The following is a 19,350-nucleotide window of genomic DNA, read 5'->3' as shown; positions in this document are numbered from 1 at the left end:
CTAAAATGTTGTCAGGAGCTGTCTTCAAGTTATAGTTCTGTGAGTTATTTTCTTTCTATGTTGTTATTCTGAGCATTTTTTTTCCATAATGGAAACATGGTGTTTTTTTTAACACCAAAAAAAAAAAAAAGAAAGAAAGAAAGAAAGAAAGAAAGAAAAGAAAAGAAAAGAAAAATCTTTCCTATATTGAGCAAAAATGTATATTCTCCTGGTGCTATTACCCAATAGTTCTAGTTTACCCCTTAGAGGTAAACTAAGTCAAGTTGTCTTTCATATAAGAGCTCATCTGATGTTTGACAACATCCCCATAGAAAAAAGTGGGGTTCAGGGGTCACTAGAGAAGTGGATTGGCTCAGCCACTACAATCCTTTCACAGAAAAGGGTCAGGGCATAAAAAGAGTCCAAAACTTCAATGTCTAGTCCAGCTGGTTCAAAATTACAGGTTGCACAATCTTGTCTTCTCCAGTAAACAGAGCATTTGATTACAAGCCTGGAAACCAAGGTTCTAGTCCTAGCTTTGCTTCTTACTGCAAATCACACACCCTCTCTGGAGCTATGCTTCTTCACTGGAAGAATGAAAAGATTGTCCTAGATTACCTTCCAGCTTTAAGTTCCCTTTTAGGATACTCGCCGCACTTGTTTTACTCGCCCAGGAAGCCCCCGACTCCTCCCCAGCAGCTTCTTCAGCCTGCTGAGCCCACATCCCGCAGCAGAGGGCGCTGCAGACAGGCCCAGGACAGCGTGAGTGGGCGGAGTCGAAGAGTCTGGGAACGAGTCTCCAGAAGGCGCGGTGATTGGCCTCCTCTGGGGCGGGAGGGGGCGTGGAGAGAGGGGGCCGAGTTGCGCGGGGACGTCACGCTAGCGAGGGCGGGGTTGAGCTGCGCAGCGTATGACGCCGCAGCTGCCGAGGTGCTGGGGATTAATGGGAAAAGTTTTGGCAGGGGCAGGAGGTTCCTGCGGAGCTTGCGGGACCTCGGCGGCGGCGCGAGAGGCAGCCGGGACAGGTCAGTGCGGGCCGGGGGAAGCGAGCAGTCAGGTGGGGGAGGAAGCAGCGGGCCCAGGCCGAGATGGCTTTTGGGGTTGGGCGCAAGGCCCGGCGAGGGGTTTGGAGGGAGCGGTCCGTGGATCGCTCAGCCGTCGCTTCCTAACACTCCTGCCCGGAAGGGCTCGTGGGCGTTCGTTGCCCTCTCTGCCGCCCCGCCACCCTTGCACCCCCAGTCCTTGGACCCCCATCGCTGTTTGAGCTCGAACCCCAGACCCCTTCCCTCCCACAAGACTCTGTGCCCTCTTTGGGCCTTGTGATTTCGGCTCCTCCCACTTATGTGCTCTGAGAGCTCCGTCTTGGGCCCCGGGGTCCTCTCTCAGTTCCCACCCCTGTCTCTGACTCTTTCCTTAGCCCTTCTCTGGTGTCCCCAAATCCCTGGGTCCAGAGCTCCGTTTCCCCCACCTCTGCCCATGTTCTCCTTGGGGATCCTCTCTTCTGTTCCTCTCGTTATCCATGTCTTGTCTTCATCTTCCCATCCCTGCCCTCTTAACCTTTGCTCTCTTTTCCCATCTGTGTCCCCTGTTGCCTGGCTCCTCCCCAGTATTACGACCCCCTGTTCTTCTCGGGATGTTACTAGGCTATTCCAGCCCTGTCTACCTAAGCACTTCTACCCGGGCTCCCTCCAGAGGCCCTGTTTTCCGCTCTGATTTCTCATACCAGTCGCTGTCCCCTGCGTTCTTTCTCTTCCTTTCCAGTTCCTTGACTCTGCTTCAGAGAGAAGTATTAGCTTCAGACCTGCATTTGAGATATCCATGGAGTGGAGTGGGGGTGTTCAGTTCCTGACTGAAGCAAGGGGCTGAAGGCCTGAGGTAAATAGGTCTGTCTGTGTGGGAGGACTTGCTGGAATGTTGCATCAGGAATGATGTCCAATTTGTAGGCTTTCTAATTTCAGCTTTAATACTTCCCCTTTATGGGTCTGTTGACTTCCAGGAAACCCTTGGGGAGAGACCACTGCTGAGTTGGGTGTGTGCCAGGGTAGCCGGAGGTCTCCTCCAATTCTTTTCCCCTTCCAGGAAACAATGCTCTGTGCCTTTCCCTTCTGAATGTGTCTAGCATGTTTTAACTTTAATACCCTAGCCCATCTCTGCCCTCACTCCCACCCTCCACCCTATGTCCCATCCCAAAGAGCTGAAGGAATTCTCTAGAAGATATGCCCCAGAGAATGCCTGTGGTCCTCAACCTTTTCACTCTGTATTAGTTCTAGAACATTTTTTTCCTGTTTGAGTTTTGAAATAGATTGCCGGCCTGATAGCTCTGGGGTTGGCAGGCATCTATCCCTTTTATTACTGGTAATTTGGAACCAGCTTCTGATTTTTCTCTCATGCATCCCTGACTGAAGGAATGTGCCTGGGCCTTTGATATTCATCGTGAGCAGGTTCTCTTGGAGGCTCTTCTTCCTGCTTTTTCCTTGGGAGCTTAATTTCCTGTGGATTCAAGAGGGATGTTGGAACTGAAGTTCTGTTCCCTTTGCCCAGGTGTTGCATGGGTTGTCAGGTTGATAACTGCCTGGGCAGATTTATTTAAACTGTGTCAGGAACTTGAGTAGTCAGCTTCCAGTCACATAGATCATCTTCTTTGGGACTAGAGAGCCCACCACCTTCATGATGTGTCTGGGTGTTCAGCCTTCTTGCCAGTCAGAAAGTTCTTTTCAAATACTTTCAATTTGAACTCCTTTATTCTGCATTAGTCCCCCTAGAGAGAGCTTCAGGAAATAACATAGCCTCTGTTTCCGCCCAATCTGATCTTGGAGGATTCTGAAAGCATGACCCACTCTCATGTTTAGAAAGGAAGGCTCATTGTTCCACCTGGCTCTGGGTTTTTGAGGATTGTGTACTCTGTCTTTGAGCCAGAATTGGACACAGAATTGGCAGCTTTTGGGTGCTGTGGTGGAGAGCCAAGTGAACCAGCTAGACTAGACATTGAAGTTTTGGACTCCTTTTATGCCCTGACCCTTTTCTGTAAAAGGATTGCAGTGGCTGAGCCAATCCCCTTCTCTAGTGACCCCTGAACTCCACTTCTGTATAGCACTTGGAGGGGATTTAGACAGAATGAACCAGTAGGGATCCCCGTTCCTATGAAAAACATCCTTCCAGGGTTTTAATGGATCTTTCTAAATAGATTGATGTAGAATGTTTGACAGTAAGTTAATCCAGCCTCTGGCTCCCAAGAATGACTTTACTTGACTGTGTTGAACAGTTTGCTACTCCTCTTCTTTGCTTACTAGACTGTTCCACCCATTAGTGGTGAAAAGTGCTTGAGAAGAGATTAAGCCCAGTCCTTCTGGAGCAGCTTGGGTGCCAGCAATCCTAGCCAGATAGCTTCTTGCAGTTTGCCCACTCCATGGTCTTTTTCTGAGTTGGTAGTCATGACTATCAATTACTTAAGTTCCCATTTTATTGAGCCTAGGTCAGCCTGCCTCTCTGTTTCAAAGGCATGGGCAGATAGAACCGTGACATTTTACAGGTATGGTCCATCAGCTCCCTAGTTTAACAAACTGACAGCACTTTTGTTGGCTACCTTTGTCCTTTCTTCTCCATCACTGCTTTTTTCCCTCTCTGGTATATGCCTCAGCCCACTGACCCTTCCAGCCCTTCCTGTGGACCCTCAGAGTCCTTCCCTGAGGGTCTGGTGAGAGGACAGCCAGTGTTGGGCACTGGCTTAGAAAGCTAGTAGGCTTCTGCTTTGGACAGAAAACAGCCATCCTGGCCATTGTGCAAGCTGTCCTCAGAGCCTGTGAATCCTGTCATGTCTTTAGAGAGCACACCTCCTCTGTCTTAGGAGTTGAACTGTCACCTCTAAAGGCTTCCATTGCATCCTGTCATCAAGGCCCATCTTCCTGAGCACTGCCTGCAGACTGGGAAGTTTAACTGTGGTGCCCTCCACCAGTAATGCTTAGGAGGGCCTGGAAACGCCAGGAGCTAGTCCCTCTGCCCAGCATTGCTTATGCTGAAACACCACCCTCTTCTTCCTCCCCACCCAGCATCCCTGAGAACTTTGTCCTGCCAGGCCCTTAATTGTATTATGTCAGCTGTCCAGTGCCCTTGTCTATGCCATGTCATGCCAGATTGCCTGATGACTGCTTTTTAGAGATGGCTTGGCACCCTTAAGCATTTTTCTCTGCCTTTAGAGCCACGGAGAGGGGCTATTAACAGCAGTTGGGTTTCAGGGTGTCAAAGGAGAACTAGGCAATTGCTTGAGTCTGGCATGGAGGAAATGGCCCTTTGTATCAGATTTCAGACATGTGGATCTGCTTCCCTGGCAGCCAATTTCTGGCTTCCATAACTCAGCAGGCTGGTGATTAGGGTGTGACTTCAGTCATGTCTCCACGGGGCTTTGGTCAAGGAATCAAGCATGACTCAGGGCGTCTCCATTTATGAGCTGCCATCTATGAGGGCTGTTGGGTCCCAGCTCTTTTGCACCTTGCCAGCTCCCTCTGCCCCACCCTGGTAACATCAGCAAAGCTGGTATCTGCCTACTTGAAAATGAGCAGACTATACTTCCAGGATTGAGAGATATTTGCTGACTCAGGCTCAGAAGAACAGCATCTCGGGGTGGGTGTGTGAGGGACAGGGGAGGAGCCAGCTTGCCTTGGGAGCATTCTTTGAGTCTTGGTGTTTAATTATAATATATTAGAGTTGCTTTTTTGACCCCTAGTGCATTTTAGCTGAAGATGTTGGGTTTCTTTCTATCTCACAGTGTTGTGTGGTGTTTTGGGCATGCACGTGGTACGTACACAGTGGCTTCTGCTCACCAACAAATGAGGACAGATGCACCAAAGAGGTAATCCTGTTTCCCTTACTCAGGGTCCTCTGACACACGGATGCATCCCACATTTAGGATTCTGGTCTAGAAAATGGAATAATATTACAGGGGCTGGATTCCAGATCTCAGATGTCTGTCATAGCATTTGGTACCTAGCATTTGCATGTAGTAGGTACTTATTAAATAATTATTGAATGTCTATAGCCTAAGCAGTTTTACTGGGAGCATTAAGAGTTTCTCTTTGCACCCACTGAAATACAAACTTCACAAGCACAGGGACTTATTTTGTTTCTTGTTGTGTCTAGGACAGTGCCAGCCACAGAGGAGACACTGATTAAGTATTTATTGAATGAATAAATGAAAGAAATTTGTTTTCTCCCATCTGAGTACCTGGGGTGCCAAGCCACAAAGATGGTATCCATCATTCTTTTTCATTTATGGAACAATGTTTTTGAGTGCCTACTATGTGCCAGCTACAGTACTAGGCACTTGGGAAATGATGATAGCAGAAATCAGATACAGTCCCTGCCTCATGGTTCTGACAGAGCTGGGCATGACACAGAATTGTTTCTTCCATCTCTTCTGGGGCAGGGGGTCCTCACCAGCAGCTGAACAATGCTCTTGGCTTCCCATTGCCAGGTCTCTGTTCTCAGGACACCTGGCAGGTTTTATAAACTCTCAGAAGGGCAGCTCCAGGGATGCTCATTGTCTCAATTGCTTGGGAGGCCGGGCTATGGTGGGGTCCTTGCTGGGGGATGGGGGGGGGGTGGGACTCCTGTCTGATTTGTTTTAATCTCTGAAGTTTGGTGGTTCCAGCAGCTGTTTATGGGCTTCATTTCCCTTTTTCTGTCTTAAACACCCTGTGAGTTTTCCTTTTGCCAAACAGGGTGCTGACCCATGTGTCTGTCAGTCTGTGGGGGTCAGGTTGTTGGTGGATCTTTCCAGGAAGGTCTCGGGCAGGGGCCCCTCCTGTTCTCAAACCCATACCAAGTCCTTTCCTCTGAAGGAAATGTGAGAGATGAAGAAGGGGGGTCTGGGAGGCTTCTGAGGTTCCCTTACAGGGAATGAAGTGGAATTTCCCCCTGAGCAGTTAGAGCTACTGAGTTGAGATGATTTACTTTGTCATTTGCTTCAGCAGCAACTAACTAGCCACAGTGGCAGCAATTGTTTATGTCAGGGGGTCAGGCGTCCCATTCATCTCTGAGCTTTAAGATTCCAGTCTCAGCTATGAGTTTTCTTTCTCAGTTTTTCCTGACATAATAATAGCTTTATCAGATTTTTTGGTGTTAATCTCACAAAAAGCTGTAGTGGTTATCATCTTACTCTGTGTTAGTCAAAGTTCTCCAGAAAAACATAACAGATAGGACATATATATGTAATAATTAAGAGATTTATTATGGAAATTGGTTCACGTGACCATGGGGTTTGGATTGGCAAGTCCAAATTCCATAGGGCAGGCTGCAAGTTGGAAACTTAATGAAAGTGACAGTGAATTCCCAAGGAGAAGCTGGTTGTCTGGAGTAGAGATAGAAATTTTTCTTTCTTATTACAAAATCCTTAGTTCTCCCTTTAAGGCCTTCAACTGATTGAATGAGGAGACTTCTCATTGCTGAAGGTAGTTTTCTTTGTTGATTGTAGATGTGATCAGCCATAGATGCAATCAACTGGCTAATGATTGCAATCCACAAAATATTCTCACGGTAACAATCAGGCCAGTGCTTGCATGACCAAACAACTGGAGACTATAACCTAGCAAAGTTGACACATTAAATTAACCATCACTGTTCACCCCTTGTCAACTTGGCACCCATATACACCTCCTTAAAGTATATATAATCTCTATAACATAGTCATACTTTTGCCTAACATAATTCAGCTGTCCTGTATATAGCCAGAAACACACTAACCCTTTCCCAGAAGAGGGGGCTAGTCCTTGGGTAATATTCACTCTTAAACTTGATATTCTATAACTTAAATTAGCTTTTATGTTATATGATAAGGGGTCAGGAGAGGGAAGGAAACAAGGAAGAAACACCTGTAACTGTTACAGTCCTTATTTCTGCAACTGGTCATGTGGTCATAGCTCACATGTATACCTTCTTTCTTCCATGTTCCCTTTGCCCTCAGCAAACACCTCAGCTGGTTGTGGTTTTTTGTCTGTCTGATTGGGTTACCCAAACCTTTATTCCTGAAGGGTCTGGGCCATTAGTAGTCCTGCCTGAATTGGGTTGTTGTGGTTTTCCATTGACTTTATTCACAGGACATGGTAGTACTAACAGAGGTCCCAAGGGATTGCCCGTATTCTAGGTAAACTCTTCTTTACCTCCTTTGTCTAATAGCAGTCCTATTTCCCCTTGATAATCAGGATCAATCATCCCAGCCAGTACAATAGCTATCTTCTTTGCCTGTTGAATCAGAGGCATGAGGAGCCCAAAGTGGCCTGATGGCAGTCTTAACTTCCAATTCAACAGAATCATTGTTGTGTCTCCTTTGGAAGCCCTCCTCCTTTTGGAACTAAGGCCTCTAGATGGGCAAAACAAAAGGTTGCAGGGACAGGAAGCAAAAATTTTTCTAATGGCTCACTAGGAGTAATAGTGGATGGCGCCACTCCCACTTCCACCTCTTGATTCGCGGACCTGTGAATCCTGGAGAAATAGCACCATAGAGTAGATGCTGATTTAGAGCAAATACAGCATCCTAGAGAACACTGCCCCAGCCCTGCAAGGCGTTGCCACACAGCTGGGGCTGTAATTGTGTCTTCAGAAGGCTATTCCACTGTTCTGTCAATCCAGCTACTAAGGGCCAGCCTTAGTGAGTGGAAGTCCATATAGCTGAGTCCATGCATAATCTCCATTTTAGCCACCATGACCAATTTGTTTATGAGCCCATTGGGCAATGACAGGAGTGGCTGGGAAAAGAGACTGATTGGTATCCATAGAACAGGTCATCATATCCACTTGATGATTAAAATCCTCCTCTGCTAAAGTCCCCCTTTAGTGAGCATTCACATAGGACATAAATATCTTCATATTTTTTATCCATTCGGAAAGGTCTGTCCACATACCTCTCCCCATGACTTCTTTGTCACCAATTTTCCAATCATGTTCCTTCCAAGTCCCTGACCATCCAGGGAACAATCCATGAATTGGCATACAAATGCACCTCCAGCCATTTATCCTTCCAAGCAAAATGACAAACCTGGTGAACTGCTCAAAGTTCTACCCATTGGGAGGATTTCCCTTTACCACTGCCTTTTAGGAATGTCTCAGAGAGGGGTTGTAGTGCTGTAACTATACAGTTCTGGGTGGTACCCGTATGTCATGCAGAGCTGTCTGTAAACAGACCTAAGTTTTCTCTTCCTCAGTCAGCTGATCTCAGGGAACTCATCAAGAGATCATAGCTGAGGGCTGAGAAAGAGAAGGTAATGTGGCTGGAGTGAGGGCCATGAGGCATTTGGACCACTTCCTCGGGTTGATCCTTCAGGGCCTGGTTGAGCCCGATATTATATGTATCACTTCAATTTGATGATAGAGTGCTGCTGTGCACTTCCAACTTTATGGCTGGTTGGGTCAGACAACACCCAGTTCATGATAGGCAACTTGGGTCTCATTGTAACTTGGTGGCCCATGGTTAAGCATTTGGTCTCTACTAAGGCCCATTAGCAGGCCAAAAGCATTTCCCAAAAGGGGTGTAGATATCTGCAGAAGATGGTAGGGCTTTGCTCCAAAATCCTAAGGGTCTGTGCTTTGATTCTCCTATAGGCAAAGGCCTGCCAAAGGCTCCAAATAGCATCTCCATTTGCCACTAACACTTCCAGTACCATTGGATCTGCTGGATTATATGGCCCAAGTGGCATGGCTGCTTGGACCTGTTGCAGAACCTCCTCTTGTCTGGTTTCCACTTAAGACTAGCAGCTTTTTGGGTCGCTTGGTAAATGGGCTGGAGTAGGATACCCAAATGAGGAATATCTTGCCTCTAAAATCAAAAGAGTCCAACTAGACATGGTGCCTCTTTTTTGGTTGTAAGAGAGGCCAGATGTAACAGTTTATCTTTCAGCTTAGAAGGGATATCTCGACATGCCCCACATAACTGGACACTTAGAAATTTCACTGAGGTGGAAGGATCCTGAATTTTTATTAGATTTATCTCCTACCTGCTGACACACAATTGCCTTACCAATAAGTCTAGAGTAGTTGCTACTTTTTGCTAAGTCTGGTTAGAATAATGTCATCAATGTAATGGACCAGTTTGATGTATTATGGAAGGGAAAGATGATCCAGGTCCCTGTAGACTAGATTATGACATAGGTTTCAAGAGTTCATATATCACTGAGGTAGGACAATGAAGGTATATTGCTGGCCTTGCCAGCTGAAAGCAAACTATTTCTGGTGGTCTTTACTAAAAGGTATTGAAAAAGCACTTACCAGATCAACAGCTGCATACCAGGTACCAGAGGATATGTTGATTTGCTCAAGCAATATCACATCCGGATCAGCAGCTGCAATTGGAATCATCACCTGATTAAGTTTTATGATAATCCATTTTCATCCTCTGTGGTAGTTTGGAGGCTGTAGGTACCCCAGAAAGGATCGTGTTTCTTTTAATCCTTTCCTGTGGGTGCAGACCTATTGTAGGTGGGACCTTTTGATCAGGTTATTTCAATTGAGATGTGACCCACCCCATTCAAATTGGGTTTCAATCCTCATACTGAAGTCCTTTATGAGAGGATAAAGGACACATAGAAAAGAGAGATGAAATTCAGAGAAGCACACAGAAAGAAGACTCAGAAGCTGAAGAAGGAAGCCACAGATGGAGAAGCCAGAAGTTGAAGGCAGTGAAACCTGGAAGAGAAGGACCAGCAGACATTGCCATGTGCCTGGCTATGTGTCAGAGAAGTCTGGATTGCCAGCAGCTTTTCTTCAGAGAGGTATCATCCTGTTGATGCCTTGAGTTAGACATTGTCATGGCCTAAGAACTGTAAAGTGTAAGTTAATAAATCCCCATTGTAAAAGCCAACCCCGTTTCTGGTATATTGGATTTCGTCAGCTTTGGCAAACCAAAACATCCTCCAAGGTCCATCGGTTTTCTGCACAGGCCAAATAAGAGAATTAAATGGGGATATGGTGGGAATCACCACCCCTGCATCCTTCAAGTCCTTGATGGTGGCACTAATCTCTACAGTCCCTCCAGGAATACAATATTGTTTTTGGTTTACTATTTTGCTAGGAAGAGGTATTTCTACTGGCTTCCACATGGCCTTTACTACCATAATAGACCTCACTCCAACTTGAATCAACTTGAGGATTCTCCCAGTTGCTGAGTGTGTCTATTCCAATTATGCATTCCAGAACTGGAGAATTAACCACAGAATGGTTCAGGGACCCACTATACCCACTGTAAGACGGTCCTGAGTTAAAAATCCAATGATCGCTTGGCTTCCATAAACCTCTACTCTGACTGGTGAACCATAGTGATATTTTAGGTCAGTTCAGAGCCAGTGTCTAATAATCCGCCAAATGTTTGATCATTTCCTTTTCCCCAGTGCACAGTCACCATGGTAAAAGGCTGTAGGTTCTTTGGAGAAGGCTAGGAGGAAGATTAGCAGTATAAATTTTTTGGCAGTGTATCAGGGTCCTTCCCCAAGGGCACCCAACCTTCCCTTCATTCAAGGGGTCTGGGTTTGTAAACTGTCTTAAGACTGGGAACTGATTGAGAGGCTGTGACTATTTTTGTGATTCAAGTTAGACTTTTCACTTGACCTAGAACTCTTCTGCTTATAAAAATGAAATAAGAATTTAGTAGACGGCGCATCTGTCTCACTCCTAGGTGCCCTGTGATCAACTAGCTAATGCCGTTAGTAATCAGACTATTTTGATTACTGCTTTGACTCTGATGTCCATTACGGTAGTTAACACCCACCTTGTCATTTGCGATTAAGAGCCACCACTTGGCTCTGCCAACCTGGGATCAGTCAGCCCCATTTTTTTTAGGAATGCAATTTCAGTGAAAGCAATTCCTAAGTAATATCTGACCTACAGAAAAGAGCAACCACAAAGCTTTTCAGGGATGATGAAGCTGCTCTCATGAATTTATTCCTCACAGTCCTGGTGAAAGGTGTGTCCTCCGAACATTCCTGGGGTGGGTGAGCAGGTCTTAAATAATAAATCCACTCTACCATTCAAATCTCTATAAACCTTAGAGCCCTCATGTATGTTATACTAGGGCAGTTCTTGCATTTTCACTTCATTTAATGTAAGCCACTTTTTGCTCCACGTTTCAGGCAACCCTCTGAACAAGTTGTTAGTGCCCTTCTAACCCTCAAGCTACAACCTTAAATCTAGAATCTCTTAGTGGGCCTATATCAATAAATTCTGCCTTATCCAACTTTATGTTCTTTCCACCATTATCCCACTGCCTTATTATCTATTCCCATATGTAGTCCCCTGACTTCTGTCTTTATAATTTGGAAGAATCATGCAGTTCTTTTGGAGTGTAGTACACCTCCTCATTGGTCACATTTTGTACCTCACCTTTCAGGGATTCTTGGGACTTCAGTCTAGTTATAGGTCTAAAAAAGAAAAGAGCAGTGGTGGGGGTGGGTCATGAGAGGAATCAGCAGTGTCTTGCAAGCCAACTACCTCAGAGCATTCTGTTACAGTTTCATCTGCTGAAACAGGGTTATTCTCTTCAGCTGGAGGTGTGAGGGCTGTTTCTCAGGGGAGGGTAGTACAGGTTTGTCAGGCACAGCAGCATTAATCAGAGGGAGTAGGATAGCTGATTCCTCAGACCAGGGACTACCAGTGTCTCTTGATCATTGGAAATGAATTATTAGTGCCTTTGAGACTAATCAGATTAGAGAACCAATTCCAAAAACCCCAGAACCAACTCAGAATCTCATCTTACGATTCTGTTCATCAAGTACCACTCCTATTACCAAAATCTGTATTAGCCAGGGTTCTCCAGAGAAAAAGAAATGACAGGATATATTTGTAAATATTAAAAGATTTATCTAGGAATTGATTCACACAACCATGGGGATTGGCAAGTCCAAATTCCACAGGACAGGCTGCAAGTTGGAAATTTGACGGAGATGATGATGAATTCCCCAGGAGAAGCTAGGTGACTGGGGTAGAGATAGAAATTCTTCTTCCTGACTGCAGAAATCATCAGTTCTTTCTTTAAGACCTTTGACTGAATGGATGAGGAGACTCTTCTCATTGCTGAAGGCAGTTTTCTTTGTTGTTTGAAGATGTAGTCAGCCATAGTTGCAGTCAGGTGACGAATAAATCCACGAAATGTCCTCACAGTAACAATCAGGACAGTGCTTGCTTGGCCAAACAACTGGACACCATAACCTAGCCAAGGTGATACATGAAATTAACTATCACATAGTCTTTCCCACTTGGTCTTTTGTGAGCCATCTACTGTGTCATATGTTTCAGATGTGGTCCTTGGCTGTCTGCAACCTTCAGAACTGTGGAACCTAGCTGGGGAGAGAAGACGTATGCACACTATGCACAGAAATATTTTTTAAATATTAGAGAGCTGGTGGATACTAAGAACATGGTGCTGTACTAAGATACATATTTAGAGGAACAAGTCATCATTGAGGGCTTGCTATGTTCCTGAAGAAACCAGGATTTGGATTGGACCTTGAAAGATGGTTTATTTTAAAGTCACCTTTAGGATATTATTAAGCAATGTGTCTCAATTTTTTGTCTCAGAACCCCTTTGTACTCTTAAATTATTGAGGACCCTAAGTTTACCATTTTAGAAATGAAAATTGAGGAATTTTCAAAAATTATTAATTTAATAATTCATTTAATATAACACCCATTACATGTTGTAAATAACATTTTTAATGAAAAATAACTTTTTAAAAAAATATATTGGAAGGAGTGACATTGTTTTACATTTTTGCCAATCTTTCTCTCTCTCTTTTAGGTAAACTTTTTATTTTGAAATAGTTTCAGACTTACAGGATAGCTGCTAAAATAATACAAAACCCATACAGAAAACTCAAACATACCCCCCACCCACCTAGATACCCAGATCCACCAACTATTAACATTTTGCCACATTTGCCACTCATTCCCTCTCTCCGTCTGTCCATCCATCCATTTATTTATCTATGTCTGTATATTTGTCTATTTCCTAAACATTTGAGAGTAGATTGTGTATATTATATTTCTTGAACACTTAATAAGAACAAGAATATTCATTTATGTAACCACCTTTAGTACAGTTATCAAGTTCAAGAAATTGATAATAAAGTTTAGAGTCTATGCTCCGATTTTTTTCATGTGTCCCAATAATATCCTTTTGGGCCTTTTCTCTTCCATTATTAGATCCAGTCAGGGATCGTGTATTGCCTTTAGTTGCAATTGTCTCTAATTTCTCTCTCTCTTTTTTTTAAATTGTGGAAACATATAATACATTAATTTTCTCATCTCATCCAGTCCCAAGGATACAGTTCAGGGGTATTAGTCATGTTCTACTACCTCATCATCATCCATTACCAGTACCTTGTCATCACTCCACACAGAAGCCTTGTACCCATTATGCATCAATTCCCCATTTTCCCTCCAACCCCCTGATAATCTGTAGTCTACTTTCTGTCTCTATGAATTTGCATGTTCTAGCTGTATCTGTCTGTGTCTGACTTATTTCACTCAGCATGATGTCTTTAAGGTTCATCCATATAGTAGCATGTATCAGAACTTCATTCCTTTTTACGGCCGAATAATATTCCATTGTGTGTATATACCGCATTTTGTTTATCCATTCGTCTGTGGATAGACATTTGTGTGGCACCCATCTTTTGGCTATTGTGAATAATGCTGCTGTGTACATTGGTGTACAAATATCTATCAGAGTCCCTGTTTTTAGTTCTTTTGGGTATATACTTAGAAGTGGTATTGCCAGGTCATAAGGTAGTTCTATGTTTAAATTTTTGAGGAACTTCCAAATAGTTTTCCATAGCAGCTGTACCATTTTACCTTCCCACCAGCAATGTACTAAGGTTCCTATTTCTGTGCATCCTCAATAACAATTGTTATTTTCTGTGTGTGTGTGCATGTGTGTGTGCGTGTGTGTTTTAATAGCAGCCATTATACTGGATATGAGATGGTATTGCCAATCTCTTTTTAATTTCAGGTTTAATAGAAGACAACTGGATTTTTTTTATCTGCTATATTCATTTTCTTGCAATATATTGTTTTGGTTGAAGGATATGAGGAAAATCTGGCTTCAAACAGATAGGTAGTTGAGAAAGGGAGGAGTATTTTAATAGCCTTTTTGGATAATTGTGTATATTATTATTTGATACTACACCCAGACTTGACAATTGGTAGTTTCTTAAAGGGTAGTTGCAATGTAGAATCTGGAACCTTATCAAAAAACTTCTCATACTCTGTGACGTTAAAATTCATTGGTTTAATACGACAATGTGGATGAACCTTGAGGACATAATGCTGAGCGAAATAAGCCAGGCACAAAAAGAGAAATATTATATGCTACTACTAATGTGAACATTGAAAAATGTAAAACAAATGGTTTATAATGTAGAATATAGGGGAACTAGTAATAGAGAGCAATTAAGGAAGGGAATGATAACCCAATTAGAACAGATAAGCTATCATGGGTAAATTTAACGTTCTGGGAATACCCAGGAATGATTATGGTCTGTTAATTTCTGATGGGTATGGTAGGAACAAGTTCACAGAAATGTTGCTATATTAGGTTATTTTCTTGGGGTAGAGTAGGAATATGTTGGAATGTTTTATTGTTTGTTTTTTAAATTTTTTTTTGATATAGGTGATTTAAAAAAAAAGTTAATAAAAAAACAAACAATGAAAAAAAATGCAGAGCCCCCTTGAGGAGCTGGTGGAAAATGCAGGGGTGTTGGGCTTCCCCACCTTGATGGTTGCTGATGTGCTCACAGACGTAGAGGACTGGTGGTTTGATGGGCTGAGCCCTCTACCACAGGACTTGCCCTTGGGAAGACTGTTGCTGCAAAGGAGAAGCTAGGCCTGCCTATAATCGTGCCTAAGAACCTCCTCCCAAATGCCTCTTTGTTGCTCAGATGTAGCCCTCTATCTCTAGGTAAGACAACTTGGCAGGTGAAATCACCGCCCTCCCCGCTATGTTGGATCTGACACCCAGGGGAGTGAATCTCCCTGGCAAAATGGAATATGACGCCCAGGGAGGAATCTAGACCCGGCATCGTGGGATGGGGAACATTGTCTTGACCAAAAGGGGGATGTGAAAGGAAATGAAATAAGCTTCAGTGGCAGAGAGATTCCAAAACAAGCTGAGAGGTCACTCTGGTGGGCACTCTTATGCACAATATAGACAACCCTTTTTAGGTTCTAATGAATTGGAATAGCTAGCAGTAAATACCTGAAACTAACAGACTACAACCCAGAACCCGTGAATCTTGAAGACGATTGTATAAAAATATAGCTTATGAGGGGTGACAATGTGATTGGGAAAGCCATATGGACCGCACTCCCCTTTGTCCAGTGTATGGATGGATGAGTAGAAAAATGGGGGCAAAAAAAAAAAAAAGGCACCCAGTGTTCTTTTTTACTTTAATTGTTCTTTTTCACTTTAATTTTTATTCTTATTATTTTTGTGTGTGTGGTAATGGAAATGTCAAAAATTAATTTTGGTGATGAATGCACAACTATGTAATGGTACTACTGTAAACAATTGAATGCACACTTTGTTTTGTATGACTGCATGGTATGTGAATATATCTCAATAAAATGAAAAAAAAATTCATTGGTTCATCTTGCACTTTGAATGGATCTTTTACCCATTCATGATTTCATAAATCATTGGCCATTGAGAAATATTGCTTTCATTGAGTAATGCAAATCTTCCAAATGTTGGCATATTTCGTTATACAGTATCAAAAAGTCATGTTCATTAACATTGCATCAGAAAAGTCTTCAAGTATTGGAAAGCTGTCAAGCTCACAGTGATGAATACAAGTTTTCCATAATTTGGCTTTCCCAATCACTTTGTCACCCCTCGTCCATAATTTGGATTATTTTCTCTTGAAAGCTTGATGTTTATTATTGGTAACATGCCCTCAGTTCTTTTTCTTGAAGTGACAGTCTGCATTCATTTTCAAGAAAATGTCTGTCAGTTACTCAAGTCTAAATATCATAATTTGCCTGTTAGTCTTTCAAGTAAAAATGGGTTTCTGTGGGAAAAAAAGAAAAAGTGGCTAGTTTAGCTTGCAACTCAATCGTACAAATGCTTTTCCTTGAGACAATCATGTACCTCCCATTTTGTCCCACAGAATGTTTAAGAGACATCCTCAGTGGTCAGTTTCATCTCTTTCAGCTTCTTTAGATGTGAATATTGCAGCTGTGGGTTGAGAAAGCAGGTCTTCTAATCTTCCTTTTTAAAAGCCATCCTTAAATATGAGGAAAATACATTATACTTTTTTTCTTTACTTTAGAATAAAATACTAAATTCTAAAAGTAATTTTAAGATAAAATTAAAAATTTTAAACAAACAAAAGTTTACTTCTTGTTATGATTTAGCATAGATTCAAGGAAACCTTCAGACTTTCAAAATAAAAATTTGTTGGTATTGAGATGACAGAAATGATAGCAGGTAAAACTGAAAATGTGGTACGAGTACAGTAGAATTACTGACAGCAAACTGTGTTAATATCTGAAAATGCACATATTTATACCACAAACCAGGTTTTCTCAACCTTGGCACTATTTTCATCACAGGCTGATAATTGTTGTGGAGGGTTGCCTTGAGCATTGTAGGATGTTTTAGCAGCATTGCTGGCCTCTACCATTAGATGCCCCTGGCACCCATCCAGTCATGACAACCAAAAATACCTCCAGACATTGCCATCTGTCCCCTGGGGAGTAATATCTCTCCATTGAGAACCACTGTCCTAAACCTACTACCTTGTAAAATTCTAGAAAACACAAGAATGTACAAGTACATGTTCCATTAGGTGTCAGAGTGATGACATCATCATGTGTCGTGCAGTCTCTAAAAACTACATTGTGTGAAAAAGGGAGTGAAAAAGGCATACAGTATATTAGTATTTTTATGAAAGTTTTGACCTGGCATACCCCTCAAAAGAGGTCCGTGGTCTATACGTTGAGAACTGAAATTGTAAAGCATTAAAATTTTTTACCCATAATCCCACAATCCTGAGTTCTTTTTTTTGTTTATTTGTTTTTGTTTTTGTTTTCTGTAAAGGTATGATTTAGCTAGACCAGACATTCCAGGTGGGACTGCTCTTGCTGCCACATAATGGGTGGATGAGTTTGGCCAAGGGAATGTTTGGAGAATTGTAGGATGTTTGAATTAGGGGAGACCTTAGGGATTTGTGAGTTGAATCTCCTGTCCAAAACCTGAGTATGTTGCTTACCTATTGCTGTGTAACAAACATCCCCAAATTTAGTGACTTAAAACCATACTTTATTATTACCTTTCATGGTTCTGTGGGTTGACTGGGCTCAGTTGGGTGCTTCTCACTTGGAGTCCCTCATCTTTCTGTAATCAAATGGTGGCTGGGGCAGGAGTCATCTGAAGGCTCAGCTGGGCCACACGTCATGATGGCTGGTGATTGATGTTGGCTATTGACTGGAGTGCCTTCATGCAGCTTCTCCATATGCATGGGGCTTCTCACAGTGTGGTGGCTGGGTTCTGAGCAGAAGCATCCCAAGAGTGAGTGTATTGAGAATAGACAGAAGTGACAAGGTTTCTTAGGACCTCAACTCAGAAGTTATACAGTCTCACTTTCTCTGTATTTTCTTGGTCACGGGACAAGCTCAGACTCAAGGAGAGGACTGTATAAGGTTTAAATACCAGGAGACGTGATTCACTGGTGTGGAGGGACAGGTCCGGGCACCCTTCTTGGAGACCAGATACTACTTTTTAGCATCCCTCATGCGAGGCAACCTGGCCTATATAGGAATACTTCCAGGAGGAAAGTACACGGCCTCACAGTTTCCATTCCTTGAAACCACTTATTGGTTAGGAAATTCCTACTGGGTTGACAGAGGCCATTGAATGCCTAGTGAAGGAGTATGCACTTTGTCCTATGGTTTGGGAGCAAGGTTTGACATTAACACAGTATTGCAAAAAGGTGGATTGAATGGAAAAATAATGGAGGTAGAGATTTTGGGTAGCAGATAACTGCAGTGTTCTAAATGTGAGGAAATTCTTCCTCATATTAAATCTAAGTTCCTCTGGTTGCAGTAAAATCATTGCTTTTGATTATCAGTCATACAAATTAAGTACTCAGAGCACACCCCATCCCACCTCCTTAGGGCTATTGATTTCACCGAGAGATTAATTCAAGAGTTCATGAATGTTAGAAGACAACTAAATTTAGGATTTATTGTCAGACACATAAAAAAGTTAAAAACACATTATTCAAAAACCAAAAAGCAGGAAAGATAAAATATTTATCACCACTAGTAGTGCTTCAGATACACTTCTGTTTTGGTATCATAGATCATTATGTTGAGTGGAATGAGAAGAAGAAAGAAGGGGACACATCAGAGAATGGTAGGGAGAGGGACAGAGAGGAGAAGAAAAGAAGGGGATCAAAAGGAGAAAACAAAAAAAATGTTGAAGAAGGATGAAATTGGAGGCACTGTTGGAGGAAGCTATGAGGAAGCCCTGATTAGGCTGAAGTGTTAAAGCAAAGACCTGGCTCTTTCTATGGTTCCCTGGGGCCCTGCTCCTGGGTTTTAGCACCTAGTGTCCTTGCCCTTTCTCTACAGCTCTTTCATCGTCTGTGAAGAGGCCTTGGGAAGAGCCTGCATGGATTTATTTGGTGTTGAGTAGACCTAGGTGTGACTGTTAGCTCTAGTGTTAATGGGCTGTCCAACTATGGGTTTGTGACTTAATGTCCTGAGCCTTTGCTTTCTTCTCTGTAAGGATTAAAATGAACCCCAGTCAATGCTGATTTGGCTCCTTTCTGCTGAGCTGGTTTTTGAGGCGGCCAGCTCAGGGAGAAATGATTTCCTGCACCAGCCGAAGGCTTCTGTTCCCTGATTTACAGGATATGGCACTGGGAGCCCAATGTGGGAATGAACAGAGGGTGGGGAGGTCGTCACCTTCTGTTCAACAGCTCTTGGCATGCAGGGTAGTGCATTGCAGCACCCCTTCTTTTTCTTTTGAGTCCAAAGAACCCAGTCTTCAAAATCTAACTTCCGTTCAGCCTTGTCATCCCAGCAGCTCTTCTGAGAACCATCACATTACTGGATTCTCCACTACTTCAAAAGAGTTCTCTTATGAGGAGGATAATGAAAGGAGAGGCTCCCATGTGTCAGAAAATCACCTCATGCCAAAGTTCTTTTCTGTATCATTATATTAATAGGATTTAAAACCAGATTTGTGTTGCCTTCATTTGTGGTCTTTTGTGAGCCCTTGATCCTTATCTTCTTATCATTGCTTTTGGCACTTCCCTCATCCAAGAGTTGTGGCCATAGAAGCACAGAGTTACTTGGCTCCCATTCCAGTGGAAGTACAAGCCAACTTTGCTC

At 43.0% G+C, this 19,350-nt stretch overlaps 1 protein-coding gene across 6 annotated transcripts in view; it reads left to right on the top strand.

Moving 5' to 3' along the window:
- Positions 1-890: 890 nt before the first annotated feature.
- PPARD (peroxisome proliferator activated receptor delta) overlaps positions 891-19,350 on the top strand; it is a 117,330-nt gene continuing 98,870 nt past the window's right edge. For 3 of the 6 annotated variants that reach the window (XM_037842579.1, XM_037842574.1, XM_037842577.1), the window contains exons 1-3: positions 908-1,004; positions 1,741-1,854; positions 4,742-4,825. In XM_037842579.1, coding sequence (XP_037698507.1) covers positions 4,813-4,825 — 13 coding nt within the window. In that variant the 5' untranslated portion in view covers positions 908-1,004; positions 1,741-1,854; positions 4,742-4,812. Of the gene's footprint in view, positions 1,005-1,740; positions 1,855-4,741; positions 4,826-19,350 lie in introns of all 6 variants that reach the window. The other 3 variants (XM_037842578.1, XM_037842575.1, XM_037842576.1) reach the window with 3 other exon arrangements.

The sequence above is a fragment of the Choloepus didactylus genome, chromosome 7 (assembly GCF_015220235.1).
Source record: "Choloepus didactylus isolate mChoDid1 chromosome 7, mChoDid1.pri, whole genome shotgun sequence".
In the NCBI taxonomy this organism is placed as follows: Eukaryota; Metazoa; Chordata; class Mammalia; order Pilosa; family Megalonychidae; genus Choloepus; species Choloepus didactylus.
The sequence above is the reverse complement of the archived record's forward strand: the minus strand, read 5'-3'. Positions and strand labels throughout refer to the sequence as shown.